Here is a 17,143-nt window from a genome sequence, read left to right as displayed (position 1 = left end):
TTCCATGAAAACCGATGAGGAGCAGATGAAAAATTGGGATATGCAGAACTATACACATCCCATGTTACTAATACACTTTGAAACATATAATGTCTTTATTGCCTCGCAAAAACCATTACAAAGCTCGAATACAGAAATAAAAATCAGTAAGAACACTCAGACTAGGAATCTCTGAGGACAACAAAAGAAAATCATATGGCAAAAAAAGAATACAACTTCGCAGGGGCGTAGCTAAAGGCTCATGGGCCCTGGTGCAAGACTTCAGCTTGGGCCCCCTCTAACACCACCACTAGACCCCTGCGCACGCCTATGTTCAGCTGCCTTGAATGCCCCCATAGCTGTCCCCACAGTATAATGCCACCACACAGTATAATACCCCCATACAGTATAATGCCCCCCATAGCTACCCCCACACAATATAATGCCCCCCATAGTATAATGCTCCCCATACCTGCCACCACAGTATAATGCCCCCCCAAAGCTGACCACCAGTATAATGCCCCCATAGCTGCCCTTCCCAGTCTAATGCCCCCTATATCTGCCACATACAGTATAATGCCCACCCATAAACTATAATGCCCCCCATAGCTGTCCAATACAGTATAATGCCCCAATACAGTATAATGCCCCCCTTAGCTGTCCCAGATAGTATAATGCCACCTCAACAGCTACCATATGAGCCCCCCCCCATACCCAGTACAATGCCCCCATATGTATGTACCTAATAGAAAAATAACAATTACTTACCTATCCCCGTTCCCACGACGGGTGGAGGATCCTTCTCCTCTGCACTGTGCTGTGCTGTGACTGACCCGGTGCAGACAGGAGCGATGACGTCACTGCATCGCCCCTGCCTGTGCCGAGCCACTCTGAATGCTGGAGCAAGGCTCCAGCATTGAACCCAACTGAATGTGCATCCTGCAGACGCAGATTCAGTTAGAAGCGGGACCAGCGCGGTCAGCTCTGTGTGGCAACGAGCCCCCCAGGCTTAGGGGCCCCATCGCAGTTGTGACCGTTGGGCCCCTATTAGCTACGCCCCTGCAACTTTGGAGGAGTTCACATCTGCATCAGGCTTCCGTTCATGGGTTCCATCAGACCTTTCCGTCAGGGGACCCCATGTTTACGCAAGGCAATTTTCGTGAACGCTGGTTTGCCCAATAGTAGGCCTTAACCCGGCTAGTTCTGTTCTTTAGTAGTCCTTACAGAACAATGTGAAACCTTTTAAAATAACCTGTAACACCAAATTTGCATGGGGAAGAAGCATTATCTTGGTACAGTATTAGCACTGCATTTTAGCTATTACATTTGAATTGAAAGGAAAAAGAACCAAAAACACCTAATCAATATCCATTAACCAGTAATGGCTTTCTTGACACAGACGTGGACTTCCGTTTCATACTAAACCAACTGCTTAGCAGTATTTGCTTCCCTCATCAATTGTCATTAGAGCAGGGGGTTTCCAGTTAACAGCCATTTACCAGACATTATATGAATTGCTTTACTGTGATACTAGCCATCTTCTTGTTCAGTACTAATGCTTTAAATGTCCATTTACCAAATAAAACTACAATTAATCCCTTGACATGATGAAATATGAGTAAAGTCATTTATTTTGTAACACTGAAAATAACACTAATAATCTGCCTAACAAAACGTTAACAAAAATTGGAATTAAAACTGCTAATGGTACGGAGAGAAGCGCAGGGCCTTGTTGGCTCTAGAATATCTCGTTGTTTCAATCCATTCTCGAGCAGTGAGGTAACATGCACTTAACAATGTTTGTTTCCCAAAGGATGCAGAATCAATAGAAACTATTGTTTGTAGGGCGTTTAAATCCAGGCTGGCACAGGCACCAGACATTTCCCTTGTATATTTCCTCAAAAAGAAAATGTTCTAGCAGTTCCCTTATCGGAGATCTGGCTCACACAATATGCCTGTGCTAGCAAATTGTTATCCTAAACCTGTGATTAGGTATATAAATCCAGCAGCAGAGACCATCAATGTGAACCACCTAGTGTCAAATGAGGCATAGACTGCAAAAAAATTACAAACATATGTTAGAATTGTATTACAGAAATGAATCCATTTCAAATGAGACTTCGAGATTGTAGTATCAAACGTAGTCCTTTATACGATTACCCCAGAACACACAGGCCTGCTAAGTGGCACATGGACTGCTGGCAAAACACGACCCCCACATAAATAACCTCTGATAAAAAAAAAAACAACACAAAACACTTCAATATGAAGCTATTTTTTTTTCTTTCAAAAAGTAAACCCGGTACAGTCTTGGCCAAAAGTGGAGACTGGCTCAAATTTTGGTTTTCACGAAGTTTGCTGCTTCAGTGTTTAAAGTGGCAATTTGCATTAACTCTCGAGTGTTCTGAAGAGTGATGAGATGAATTGTATATAATTGCAAAGTCATTCCTTGCCATGAAAATTAACTTAAAGGGGTTGTCCCACAAAACACATGTATCCCTTATCCAAGGGGGTCCAACCACTAGGACCCTCAGCGATAAGAACGAGGGACACTCACATTTACCTCTTTTGAAGTCCACACCCTCAAACTCTTTCGCCCATTCTCCCTCCGAGTGGCAGTTGTCTACCGCCCACTGGGCTAACCACAATTCCTGGATCATTTTGCTGCCTGGCTTTCACAATTCCTATCATCTGAAACATCAATTGCCATCATGGGTGACCTTAACATCCCCATTGATAACCCAATCTCATCTGCCCACCAGTTTCTATATTTAACCTCCTCCCTAGATCTGTCACAACTTACTAACTCTCCTACACATGAAGACGGGCATTCGCTTGACTAGGTGTTCTTCCGAACGCTCAGTTCGGACTTTAAGAATTCTCCTTTCCCGCTAATCTGATCACAACTTTCCCTCCTTTACTATGAAATATTCTCTGCCTCAGGTCATGCCTACCTGTCAGAGATGCAGAAATCTACATGCCATTAACACTCAGCAACTTGTAGAGAGTCTACAGTCCACATTGTCCCATATCTTTTCCCTCTCCTGTCCCATTCTGGCTGCCAAACATTACAATAACCCTCTGAAAAATGCTTTGGATGAAGGAGCCACCCGGCAAAGACGTCCACAAACCTGGCACACCCCTAAATCCCACTTTCTTCAGCGGTGCTCGTGATGTGCTGAACATCCGTGGAGAAAAATCACAATTGTCAGCTGACTCTCCATTACAAATTTATGCAGAGAACTTACAACTCTGCCCTCCGGCGCCTCAAACAAGTCTATTTCACTTCTCTCATCTCCACACTCTAATCTAATCTAATAATCCAAAATGCCTCTTTCATACTTTTCATTCCCTCCTTAGTCCTAAAGTGCAGATGCAAATCACAGATCTCAATACTGAAGACCGGGCCACTTATTTTAACCCCTTAAGGACCGAGCTATTTTTAATTTTTTTGTTTTTTACTCCCCGCGTTCCAAGAGCCATACAGGTTATATTTTTACGTCAATGGAGCAGTTTGGGGGCTTATGGTTTACGGGAGGAGTTGTAATTTCTAATGGCACCATTTAAAGTGCCATATAATGTACTGGGAAACAAACAAAATTACTTGCGGGATGAAATTGGAAAAAAAACGGATTCCTACATTGTTTTTTTGGTTCTCGTTTTTACGGCTTTCACCGTGCAGTAAAAACGACAACTTAACTTTACTCTGAGGCTCAATACGATTACGGGTGACAACAAATTTCTATAGGAATTTTATATATTATTACTTTTAAAAAAACACTTGTTAAAAAAAATTGGTTCGTTTCACCACATTCTGAGAGCCATTACGTTTTAATTTTTCAGTGGATTGAGTAGTATGAGGGCTTATTTTTTGCGGGATGAGCTGTAGTTTTTATTGGTACATACAACCTCGATCACTTTTTATTCAATTTTTTTTGTGAGCGAAGGTGACCAAAAAAAAGATTTTGGCAGTTTATATTTTAGGTTTTTTACTGTGTTCACTAAGCGAGTTAAATAATGGTATATTGTAATAGTTCAGACTTTTACGGATGCAGCGATTCCAATTTGTTTTATTTTTTACATTACTTTAGAGGAAAAAATGGGAAAAGGGGTGTCTAACGTTTACGAATAACTTTAATAAACTTTTTTTTTTTTTACACGATTTATTAGCCCCACTAGAGATTTAATGATCACTGGTACATTATACTGCAACACTAATGTATTGCAGTATATCGTCATTTTCACAGGCTTCTGTTAAGCCATGCTGGAGACACGGCTTAACAGAGGCAGACAAAAGGCAGAACAGGGGGCCTTCATTAGGCCCCCAGGCTGCCATGACAATCATCGGCACCCCCGATCACGGTGTGGCAACGCTGATGAGTTGGCGGGAGGGGGCCGCCCCTCTTTTCAACGCTTCAGATGCTGCGGTCACGATTGACTGCAGCATTTGAGGGGTTAAACGGCCTGGAACAGAAAGATTGCTGTTCCTGGACGTTAGTCTGGGTGGTCAGCTGTAAAACACAGCTGACACCTGCAGGGTATGGAGGGCGCTCAGCCCGTGGGCGCCCTCCATACTTCCCTATGACACGTCTTTGACCCAATAATAGAAGTAGTAGTCTCTAGGCTCCTCTCCTCATCCTACTACCTGCCCCAGTGATCCAATCCTCTCACACCACATCCAGTCACTCTCCCCGGCTGTCACTCGTCACCTGACTAAAATATTTAACCTCTCTCTTTCTTCTGGAATCTTTTCCTCTTTTAAATATGCCATTATAAACCCATTTCATTTCTGAAAAAAAACCAAAAAACTCTTTACCCATCCAGCGCTGCTAACTACGGACCTGTCTCTAATCTCCCTTTTATCTCTAAACTCCTGGAACGCTTGGTCTACTCTCGCCTTATCCGCTATCTCTCTGCTAACTCAATTCTTGACTCCTTGCAATCTGGTTTCCGTAGTCTACAATCCACAGAAACTGCCCTTACTAAAGTCTCAAACTATCTCTCGGCGGCTAAATCTAATGGCAAATACTCTCCTGATTCTTCGGCATCTCTCTGCAGCATTTGACACTGTAGGTCACAAACTCCTACTCAACATGCTCCACTCTATTGGCCTTAAAGACCCTGCTCTCTCTTGGTTTTCTTCCTATCTCTCTGACCGCTCGTTCAGCGTGTCATTTGCTGGTTCTACTTCTTCTCCTCTTCCCCTTGCTATCGAGATTCCTCAGGGATCAGTCCTAGGTCTGCCTAGCCCCTCTTCCCTGGCCCCCGTTTACATTAGTCATGAGAACTTGACCCCCTCATTCAGCAGTACCCCCCACACTCCTTGGACCCTAATGCACTTCATGTCTGCCATACACAGATACTGGCTGGTGGCCATCTCACGCAGTTTTAGGTGTACTACCCCTTATGTATAAAAGTTGGCTGGACCATTGCATTTAACAAGCATTTTTTTTACATTGTGTGTCTCCCTTATTTCCATATAGATTGTAAGCTCTTGCGAGCAGGTTCCTCACTCCTCTTGTTTGAATTGTAAATTAGTTTTGTCAATATGTAATGTCTGATATGGTCTGTACAATGTACCCCCTGAATTGTAAGTGCTACGGTATAGGTTGTCGCTATATAAATAAAGATTTATATTATTCTTATCCCCCGAAGTGCTCCATGAGAAGCATGGGACTTCAGGGGTCTGTGTCCGGCCGCTCCATAGAAATTAATGGAGTGCTGGTCACGCTTATGCAAATGCATGACCGGCGCTCCACTAGTTTCCATGGAGCTGCTGGACACACAAGCCAGACACAGACCCCGGATGTCTCAAGCTTCCCATGGAGCACTTTGGGGGACTTGCGGTCCCCCGTTGTTCTTATTGCTGGGAGTCCCAGCGGTCAGACCCCCAGCGATTACACATGTATCCCCTATACTGTGGATAGGGGATACATGTGTTTTGTGGGACAACCTCTTTAAATCACAATTTCCACCACATTTCAGCCCTGCCACAAAATGAGCTGCTAACATTTCAGTAATCTTCTCGTTAGCTCAGGAGAAAGTGTTAACGTGGACAGCTGATATCACTCTGTCATGCTGATTGAATTATAAGAGCAGACTGGTTGCTTTAAAAGGGGGATAGTGTTTGAAATCATTGTCTTCGGCCTTATTCACACGACCGTGACTGGCTCCCCGAACGGTGTTCGGTCCGGGAAATGCGGCCGACATGCAGACCGTGTATCACGGACCGAATATGGATGGGTGAATAAGGCCTTAGTCTGTTAACCATGATTACCTCCAAGGAAACCTGTGCAGTCATCATTGATTTGCATCAAAAGGGCTTTACAAGCAAAGGCATTGCGGCTTGTAAAATTGCCCCTAAATCACCATTTAACGGAAGAACTTCAAGGAGAGAGGTTCAATTGCTGTTTAGAAGGCTTCAAGGCACCCAAGAAAGCCCAGCAAGTGCCAGGACCGTCTCCTAAAGAGGATTTAGCTATGGGATCGGTTCAGCACCAGTGCAGAGATTGCTCAGGTGTGGCAGCAGTCAGATGTCAATGCATCTGTATGCACAGTGAGGCGAAGGCTTTTGGAGGCTGGTCTGGTGCCAAGAGCAGCAAACAAGCCACTTCTCTCCAAGAAAAACACCAAAAGGACAGGGATTGGACTGCAGAGTACTGGTGTAAAGTTATTTTCTCTGATGAAGCCCCCTTCAGACTGTTTGGGACATCTGAAAGAATGATTGTCCAGAGAAGAGGTGAGTGCTACCATGAGTCTTGTGTCATGCCAACAGTAAAGCATCCCGAGACCATCCATGTGTGGGGTTACTCTTCATCCAAGGGAGTGGACTCACTCACAATTTTGCCTAAGAACACTTTGATAAATAAAGAATGGTATCTAAAACATCCTCAATGGAGAAACTTTCCCCAACGATCCAAGAGCAATTTGGTGATTAACAATGCTTTCCATGGCCAGGAAACTCCCCAGATCTCAATCCCATCGAGAACCTGTGGTCAATCCACAGAAATTATGAAAAACTCCAAGAACTGAGTAGGCAAGAATGGGTTACCATCAGTCAGGATTTGGCCCAGAAGCGGATATCTAGCATGCCAGGGCGAATTGAAGAAGTCTTGAAAAAGAAGGATCAATGTAAATCTGGAGTCTTTGCATAAACTTGATGTATTGGTCAATAAAAGTTTAAAAACTTATGAAATGCTTATAATTGTACTTCAGTCTTTGTGAAAACCAAAATTTGTGCAAGTCTCAAAACTTTTGGCCAGGACTATAGAATCAACTATAGTGACAAGTCTATCAGTCAATCACATCCTTTGGGAGAAATGTTGGCCCACTTTTCTACAACATTGCTTCATTTTGTTGAGTTTTGGAAGCATTCATTTATTCACAGTGCTCTAAATATCCCAATTGACTTTGACTTGGCCATTCCAACACCTTAATTTTTTTCTCCTTTAGCAATTCAGATGTTGATTTTCTGGTGTGCTTGGGATCATTGTCTAGTTACATCACCGGATTTCAGTCCAGGTTAAAGCTGCTGGCTACATGATTAATATTTATAATAAGAATATTCTGATATATTGAATGATTCCTTGGCCTACGGACGTTTCACAACATGTCACCCTTCCTTGGGGCCTCTAGGTCCCGTAGGCCAAGGAATCATTGTCCTCCTGTGCAATACGCTGGTATGAATTAAATAAAGCACTTTTAAAAGGATTGGTGAGTGCTGCTTATATTTATCTTGCTATTCAATTATTGTGGGACTTTTATTTAATTGGAGTGCACCTCCAAAAAAAGAGCTGCATAGTTTACCGAGTTAGGCCTCATGCACACTGCCGTGCACGTAATCACGGGCCGCGATTGCCGGCAAAGGTGGCCACATTTTCGGCCCGTGCTCCCATACAAAGTATGGGAGCGCAGCCCGTAAAAAGCAAAAGATAGGTCATGTCCCGTAGCGATACGGAAAGGTGTCCGTGGCCAATAGAACCGAATGGGTCCGTAATTGAATTTAAGAATTTTTACGGTCGTGTGCACGGGGCCTTAATCTTGTGCTGTGAGTGGAAAGCTGCTGGAGTGGAGCGGTGCCGGTGCAGTGTTTCTTTGGAGCAGAGAATATCCTGGTATTTAGTGCTTGTCATAGCGACTGCAAGTTTACCACATCCTGTGGCTGCAATACAAGCCCAAATTCATCACATCTTCTCCAACGTGCTCAACAGTCGGTATGAGGTGTTTGTGGCGATACCATGTTTGGTTTTTGCTAAACATGGCACTGTACATGATGACCAAACATCGAAACCTTGGTCTCATCAGTCCAAATGATATTGTTCCAGAACGTCAGTGGTGGTTCAGATGATTTGCAAACGTAAATAGCACTACCATTTTCTTTTTTTTTAGCAAGAGGAGGTTTTTTCCTGACCGACCTTCCATGAAAGGAATACTTACTCATTCTTTTTAGAATGGTGCGGTCATGAACATAAATATTGAATGCGCTTACAGAGGCCAATAGGTCTTGGGTTTTTCTTTAAATATATGAACACTAAACAGACTGACGTCGGACTGAATTTACTGGCGCACACACTCTTGAGAAGACTGTCCACTCTCTTGGAGGCTCTCCATTTGTACAAAAAAAGCCTTCTCACAGTAGAAAATAAATTGTTTGGAGGTGGCCTTATAACCAATTCCAATTGCTTCTCTGAAGTAATGGCTGGTGTGTTTTGTTTTTGGCATGATCTAGGTATATACACATCTGAGTGCTCCAAAACACCAAACTGCCAAAATTGACACTTTTAGACTGGGTTCACATTGAAATAGCAACAAAAATGCGCAAATGTAGTAAAAAAAAAACAAAAAAAAAACACCACATCTGAAAAAAAGGCATGTGTTTTTTTTTTTTTTTTTAAATGCTTCAGCCTTAATCTGGTTTTGAATTGAATGCTGTTTGGCCTCCAACTGCAACAATTTGTAAAAAGGCATGGACAGTTAAAAAGCTCAAAAAACAAGAACACAACATGTGAACCAAGCTTTGTAGAGATAGTCACATACTAATTAAATGCACACAATTTAATCATTATTTCCCCCTGGCTGCTAATTACTCAGTGATTGTGGAAGTAGGAATGGCGTACTTTTTCTCCCACCCGGTTTCTGAATTTTGATTTCGTTTTTGGAAAAATTACTACATATTAAAATCTGTTGTGTTTTGTTCTAGTCATCAGAGGTAGTTTGTTTATAGAAATTGGTGAGGACCACACCATTTTTTACACCCTGATAAATAAAAACATGTAAATGTGCAAATATGTGAAAAGGGGTTATCCGGGACTTTTCAAAATTGGCAGCAGGGCAGGAGATGTCACAACATAATAAACTAGCAGATACTCACCATTGATGCTGCCATGAACGCCATGCGACTGTTAAGGCCAGCAATTAGCTGCAGCGGCACGTGACCACTGCAAGAGTTTCAGGGAACGGAGCGGCAGAGAATGAGACCTCAGCGCTAGAACGCTGGCAGGTTGGGCACTATGGGTGTGAGTATCTGCTAGTTTAGGTTATTCGATCAACTGTCCTACTGCCTATTTAAAAAAAAGTCCCGGATAACCCCATTAAATGCATTTAAATATAATGTGGGAGATCTCATTCTTGAGCATTGTGTGCCAGTGTCTTCCCCAGTGCAGTGTATGCCAAATTTATTTAAAAAAAACAAACCCTGCAAACAACCTATTCATAAATCTGGAGTGGGCTCAAAACAACTCGGAACCTAAGTAAAACTAGTATTCTTTGAGACTCTGAAGTCCCACCGAGCTTTACGAATATGGCATTCGGCTTGAACATCAGATTTTTCAGTGTATTTATGACAGAAAAGCTGGCGTAAATACACTGGTAAATCTGACCCAATATGTACAGATACATTGCATACAGACACAGTTTCCTTCCTTTCCTGGTAAATAATTTTCTGTATTTTGCATAGAAACAGAAAGTTTGAAGAACTTCCTGATTTTAGCTCGTAGATCTACCCTATTCGAATATTGTATGTGACAGTTTTCAATATATATTTGTTCTGCACAGAAGTTTTCTACCAAGTATGAATGTAACAGATATCTTCAAAATCCCAGATTCTATAGCTTAATCTTATGTTATATCTTGCAGCCTTATCTCCACAGTAATCTTTAGCTTGATGCTTTTAACTAAATACATTTCTAAATTTATTTTATAGAGGAAATATATTGGTCTTGTGTACAGTTTGGTCTTAGAAATGTAAATGGGGCAGATAGCACGAGTCCGATTCCCTAACAAACCTATACTACGGAGTAGTGGCATCCACTAAGCAACCACCCCTTAAAAGGGAATGTGTCAGAAATGGCAGTACCTACAGTATGGAAAAAAGAAAAATACTAAAAGCCTGCAGTTTTCACTCTGGCCACTGAGCCTCACAATAGTCTGACACTTCCTGTTCTGTAGAGATTACTTCTTAGCAGTCAACTCACTATCACAGGCAGGATTACAATTAATGGTAGAATATATATCCACCATTAACAATAGGTGATTGACACAGCTACCCTCTTCTCCTTCCTGCGCAGCGACCTCTGCACAACGCAAGATGTCTGCCCCGATAATCATGAACAGAAAATAAAAATCTATAAATAAAAAAATAAAAAACAGATTAGAAAAAATGATTATGTTTTAGGGTATGTGCACACACACTAATTACGTTCGTAATTGACGGACGTATTTCTGCCGCAAGTACCGGACCGAACACAGTGCAGGGAGCCGGGCTCCTAGCATCATAGTTATATACGATGCTAGGAGTCCCTGCCTCTCTGCAGGACAACTGTCCCATACTGTAATCATGTTTTCAGTACGGGACAGTAGTTCCACGGAGAGGCAGGGACTCCTAGCATCGTACATAAGTATGATGCTAGGAGCCCGGCTCCCTGCACTGTGTTCGGTCCACTACTTGCGGCCGAAATACGTCCGTCAATTACGGACGTAATTAGTGTGTGTGCACATACCCTTACACAGAACCAAAAGGTGCTTTCTTTTCAGTCCCCTTATTTGGCACTTCATTGGGGGGGCTGCAAGGTTAAGTGGGTGTAAGGTTAGAGTGCCACTGAAACTTCACCTCAATTACTCCCTAATTTCTGGCTACTAATAGAAACTATTGCCCAACTCCCCCCTTCCCCCATAGGGAAAAATTAAGGTAGCTAAAATGGTCGTGGTAACCCATGATTATCGCAACAAAGACTCGCCAGGAAGCCCCAGCCCAGTTGTTCAGTCTTTTATAACCGTATTAGGGTGCATAAAGATTGTGTCTAGATGTACAAAACCAGCTTACCATGAAATGAGCTTGTGTCAGAATACGCTTCAGCTCTTTTGCATCATTATTCTCAGGGTAACAAGATATTTCATCCAAAACCTACAGTTGACAGCAAAGTAAGAGTTAGAAGTGTCACATATTAATGCCCAAAAATTTATTAGAAATTATTAAGCATTTAAGTAGTCCATTAGCAAACTTTTGACCCTGGCATTAAATCTTACTACACAAAAATCACAATATACTGGATCTAAAAAATAAAATAAAAATCAGACCACCGGATCGATGTCAAATGGAACTACTGGACAAAAAATTTGGCTAGTCTTGATATTTTGCAACTTAGAGCAAGAATTATTATTAATAATATCATTAGGTGTAATATATTTGCCAGTTTCAATTTTAATTATTCCAAGACCAGCGAACAGAAAGAGGATGTTCCAATTATGATGATTACAATTTGCAGGTAGACTCACCAAGGCTCATAAGTATAAGGGTATGTTCACACGGCCTATTTCGGACATTTTTCGGGCCGTAAACGCCAGAAAAATCGGAAGCAGAACGCCCCCAAACATCTGCCCATTGATTTCAATGGGAAAACGGCATTCTGTTCTGACGGAGCGTTTGTGCAGGACACTTCTTGGGACGCTTTTGGAGCCGTTCTCCATAGACTATTGAAAAAAGCTCCAAAAACAGCCGTAAAAAACGCAGCGAAAAACACGTGGCGTAAAAAATTTCTGAAAATCAGGAGCTGTTTTCCCTTGAAAACAGCTCCGTATTTTGAAACTGCGTGTGAACATACCCTTATCCTTAATAGCTTCAGTTGTGCAAATATATGGAACATTGTATCAAAAAGAAAAAAAAACTTAAAATGTCATTTTTAATGAATGCTTAAAAAGACACAAAAAATTAGGGTGTAAATGCCAATGATAATATTTGCTATGAGAAATACATTTTATGTCTCGTCAAAATAAACAAACTTTCTCTGCTGATGCTTTAAGGGAACCTGTCATCACATATACAGTCGCTAACCACCAAAGGGCGGTTTGTGATGACAGGTTCCCTTTAAATTTGAAAACGTTGAATACAAACACTGAATTTATATTCTTGAAAAAAAGTTTTATTTTATAATGCGTACCTCCAGTTTAATATATAGTGCTGTAAAGAAGCATTTGTACTCCACATGCTTTACAGATATTTCCTACTATGGCACATTAATCACATTGAATCAATTCTGATCTTAAACAAAATGTAATATTAACCAGATAGTAGTATTATGGGATGGCCCAATTAAAATTCAGCTTATGGACAGATGACCAGAAATTCTGTTTAAGAATTTACGCTTGCAGTTCAGAGTTTTTCTTCATTAAAGGGGTTGTCCCACCACAACAACTTATCACCTACCCACCGCTGGGACCCCCACTGATCAAGAGAATGGGGGTCCCGAATGCCCTTATTAACGGAGTGGCAAGTCACACATGCGCCCTGCCGCTCCATTCATCCTCTATGGGACTGCTGGAGAGAGGCGACAACACCCGGTTATCTCCGGCAGTCCCGTAGAGAATGAATGGAGCATCATTGCGCATGCGTGACCTGCCACTCCGTTCATAAGGGGATTCGGGACCCATCCCAATTTCTTATATTTTTGCATATTTGTCACACTTGAATGTTTCAGATCATAAAACTGCTTTTAATACTACACAGAGACCCCAGTAAAACACAAAATGCTGTTTTTAAACTATTTCATTTATCGAATGCTGTTCGGCCCTACCTGGCCCCATGTGAAAAAAATAATTGTCCCCTTAGCTACAAAATAAACTAGTTAACCAAATTAAATTTACAAATGGGTTCAATTTTATTAGCCACACCCAGGCATGACTACTGCCAGACTTGTTGAATCTAAACATCACTTAAATAAAATCTGTCTTGGCAATGTGTATCAGGCTAGAAGGTCTCAGAAAGCAGCACATGATGCCTCACTCTAAAGAGATTCAAATATATATGCGAAACAGTCACTGGAAATCTACCAGTCTGGAAATGGTTACAAAGCCATTGCTAAGGCTCTGGGACTCCAGCGAACCACAGTGAGAGCCATTATCCACAAATGGAGAAAACTTCGAACAGTGGTGAACCATCCAGGAGTTGCCGGCCTACCAAAATTTCACCAAGAGCGCATCGACGACTCATCCAGGCCACAAAAGAACATAGACGAATAACTAATGAACCACAATCAATACATACAATTCCACAATAAGAAACACAATAGCCAAAAACGGCATCCATGGGAGAGTTGAAAGGTGCAAACCACTGCTGACCAAAAACCCCAAAGGCTCTTCTTGCATTTGTCAAAAAACATCTAGATCACTCCTAAGATTTTTAAGATGACATTTTGCGGACTGATGAGTTAAAGCTGGAACATTTTGTTAGATATGAGTTATTTGACTACATTGGAGGGTTTTCAAGCATGAGCTGCCTGTTTTAATGTCTTGCCACAGCATCTCAATGGAATTCAAGACTCGGCCGCTCCGAAACCTTAATTTTGTTTCTTTTGAGCCAGAGGTGGACCTGCTTGTATGCTTCAGGTCATTGTTCTGCTGCATAACCCAACTTCGCTTGAGCTTTAGGTCCCCAACTGATGGGCGGATATTCTCCTTCAGGATTTTCGGAATTCTATTGAGATGCTGTGGCAAGACATTAACCCCTTCAAGACACAGCCTGTTTTGGCCTTCAGGACACAGCCAATTTTTTCAAATCGGACATGTTTCACTTTATGTGGTAATAACTTCGGAATGCTTTTACCTATCCAAGCGATTCTGAGATTGTTTTCTCGTGACACATTGGACTTTATGATACTGGCAAAATTTGCTCGATACATTAAGTATTTAATTGTGAAAAACACCAAAATTTAGCGAAAAATTGCAAAAATTAGCATTTTTCTAAATTTATATGTATCTGCTTGTAAGACAGGCAGTAATACCACACAAAATTGTTGCTAATTAACATCACCCATATGTCTACTTTAGATTGGCATAGTTTTTTGAACATCCTTTTATTTTTCTATGACATCACAAGGCTTAGAACTTTAGCAGCAATTTCTCACATTTTCAAGAAAATTTCAAAAGGCTATTTTTACAGGGGCCAGTTCAGTTGTGAAGTGGATTTTAGGGCCTTATATATTAGAAACCCTCGATAAGTCACCCCATTTTAAAAACTTCACCCCTCAAAGTATTCAAAACAGCATTTAGAAAGTTTCTTAACCCTTTAGATGTTTCACAGGAATTAAGGCAAAGTAGATGTGAAATGTTCAAATTTCTTTTTTTTTTGCAGAAATTCATTTTTCATCTATTTTTTTTTGTAACACAGAAAGTTTTACCAGAGAAACGCAACTCAATATCTATTGCCCAGATTCTGCAGTTTTTAAAAATACCCCACATGTGGCCCTAGTGCACTTATTGACTGAAGCACAGGCCTCAGAAGCAAAGGAACACCTAGAGGATTTTGGGGCCTCCTTTTTATTAAAATATATTATAGGCACCATGTCGGGTTTGAAAGGCTCTTGCGGCACCAAAACAGTGGAAATCCCCCAAAAGTGACCCAATTTTGGAAACTATACCCCTTGAGGAAATTATCTAGGGGTATAGTGAGCATTTTGACCCCGCAGGTTTTTTGCAGAAATTATTGGAAGTAGGCCGTGAAAATGAAAATCTAAATTCTTTCAAAGAAAATGTAGGTTTAGCTTATTTTTTCTAATTTCCACAAGGACTAAAGGAGAAAATGCACCACTACTTTTGTAAAGCAATTTCTCCCGAGTAAAACAGTACCCTGCATGTGGTCATAAACAGCTGTTAGGACACACGGCGGAGCTTAGAAGGGAAAGAGCGCCATTTGGCTTTTGGAGCTCAAATTTAGCAGGAATGGTTTGCGGAGACCACGTCGCATTTGCAAAGCCCCTAAGGGACCAAAACAGTGAAAACACCAAAAAAGTGACTCCATTTAGGAAACTACACCCCTTGAAGAATCCATCTAGGGGTGTAGTGAGCATTTTGAACCCACAGGGGCTTCATAGATTTTATTAGAATTGGGCAGTGAAGATAAAAAAAATCCTTTTTTTCCAATAAGACGTAGCTTTAGCTCAACATTTCTCATTTTCTCAACAAATAAAGGAATAAAAGAACCCCAACATTTGTAAAGCAACTTCTCTGGAGTACGGCAATACCCCATTTGTGGTCATAAACTGCTGTTTGGGCATACGGCAAGGATCAGAAGAGAAGGAGTGCCGTTTGGCTTTTGGAGCACAGATTTTGCTGGATTGATTTCTTGACACCATGTCACTTTTGCAAAGCTCCTAAGGTACCAGTACAGTGGAAACTCCCCAAAAGTCACTCGATTCACGAAACTACACCCCTTGAGGAATCCATCTAGGGGTGTAGTGAGCATTTTGACCCCACAGGTGTTTCATAGATTTTATTAGAATTGGGCAGTGAAAATAAAAAAAATCCTTTTTCTTCAATAAGACGTAGTTTTAGCTGAAAATGTTTCATATTCTCAACAAATAAATGAAAAAAAGCTCCCCAACACTTGTAAAGCAACTTCTCCTGTGTACGGCAATACCACATATGTGGTCATAAACTGCTGTTTGGGCACAGAGTAGGGCTCAGAAGGGAAGGAGCGCTATTTGGCTTTTGGAGTACAGATTTTGCTGGATTGGTTTCTGGTCGCTATGTCGCATTTGCAAAGTCCCTGTGGGACTAAAACAGTGGATCCCCCCCAGAAGTGACCCCATTTTGGAAACTACACCCGTCAAAGTATTCACCTAGGGGTGTAGTGAGCATATTAACCCCACAGGTGATTGGCAGAAATTGGTGTGCACGCGATGTTGCAGAGTGAAAATGGTTTTTCAATAGATATGCCAATATGTGGCGCCCAGCTTGTGCCACTGGAGACACACACCCCAAAAATTATTAAAAGGGTTCTCCCGGGTATGGCGATGCCATATATGTGGAAGTAAACTGCTGTTTGGGCAAACTGTAGGGTTCAGAAGGGAGGTAGCGCCATTTGGCTTTTGGAGCGTGGATTTTGCTTGTAGTAGTTTTGTTTTGAGTCTTACTGGTGTTTCCGTTTATAATGTGGGGGTACATGTAAGACGGGCGGAGTATATAAGGGGCATAGTCAGGTGGTATAGTGGGGTAAAAAAAAAACAATAAAATAATCCATAGATGTGTGTTATGCTGTGACTTTCTGCACAGGCCGGTGTCGCACTAATAAATGGTCTTTACTTAGTCCCCTTTTGGACCACACTCTGGACTTTTGCAGTTTGGGGGATTTTGCAGGAAAGTGTTGTCCTGGTATAATACGGGCGCCCTCACTTCCAGCAGATATGTTTGGGCCCTCCCCTTCCAGGTTCCCTAATTTTAGGGGCCTTGATAATTCGCCACTTGAAACAGAAGAAACGTTCCCCTCGGGCCGGCACAACTGCATATTTTTATTTCCTGGCTTATTGGTGCCTTGACTAATTTTATTTTTTCATAGACGTAGTGGTATGAGGGCTGTTTTTTTTTGTGTGTGACGAGCTGTAGTTTTTATTTGTACTATTTTGGGGCACATGCGACTTTTTGATCACTTGTTATCCTTTTTTTTTGGGAGGCAAGGTGACCAAAAAACAGCAATTCTGGCATATTTTTTTAGTTCTTTTTATACAGCGTTCACCACGCATTATAAATTACATGTTCACGTTATTCTGCGTGTCAGTCCGATTCTGGCGATACCAAATTTATAGCACTTTTTACGTTTTACAACTTTTTGCACAATAAAATTACTTTTGTAAAGATAATGGATTTTTTCTGTCGCCAAGTTGTGAGAGCCAGAACG

The 17,143-nt window shown here is 41.5% G+C and overlaps 1 protein-coding gene across 14 annotated transcripts in view; it reads right to left on the bottom strand.

Moving 5' to 3' along the window:
- Nucleotides 1–17,143, bottom strand: part of CASK (calcium/calmodulin dependent serine protein kinase) — a 295,974-nt gene that overhangs the window by 56,643 nt on the left and 222,188 nt on the right. For all 14 annotated transcript variants that reach the window (XM_075853921.1, XM_075853923.1, XM_075853929.1 and 11 more), the window contains one exon: nucleotides 11,300–11,380. In XM_075853921.1, coding sequence (XP_075710036.1) covers nucleotides 11,300–11,380 — 81 coding nt within the window. The remainder of the gene's footprint in view (nucleotides 1–11,299; nucleotides 11,381–17,143) is intronic.

The sequence above is a fragment of the Rhinoderma darwinii genome, chromosome 2 (assembly GCF_050947455.1).
Source record: "Rhinoderma darwinii isolate aRhiDar2 chromosome 2, aRhiDar2.hap1, whole genome shotgun sequence".
Classification (NCBI taxonomy): Eukaryota; Metazoa; Chordata; class Amphibia; order Anura; family Rhinodermatidae; genus Rhinoderma; species Rhinoderma darwinii.
Note: the sequence above shows the minus strand (reverse complement) of the source record. Positions and strands in the feature narration are given on the sequence as shown.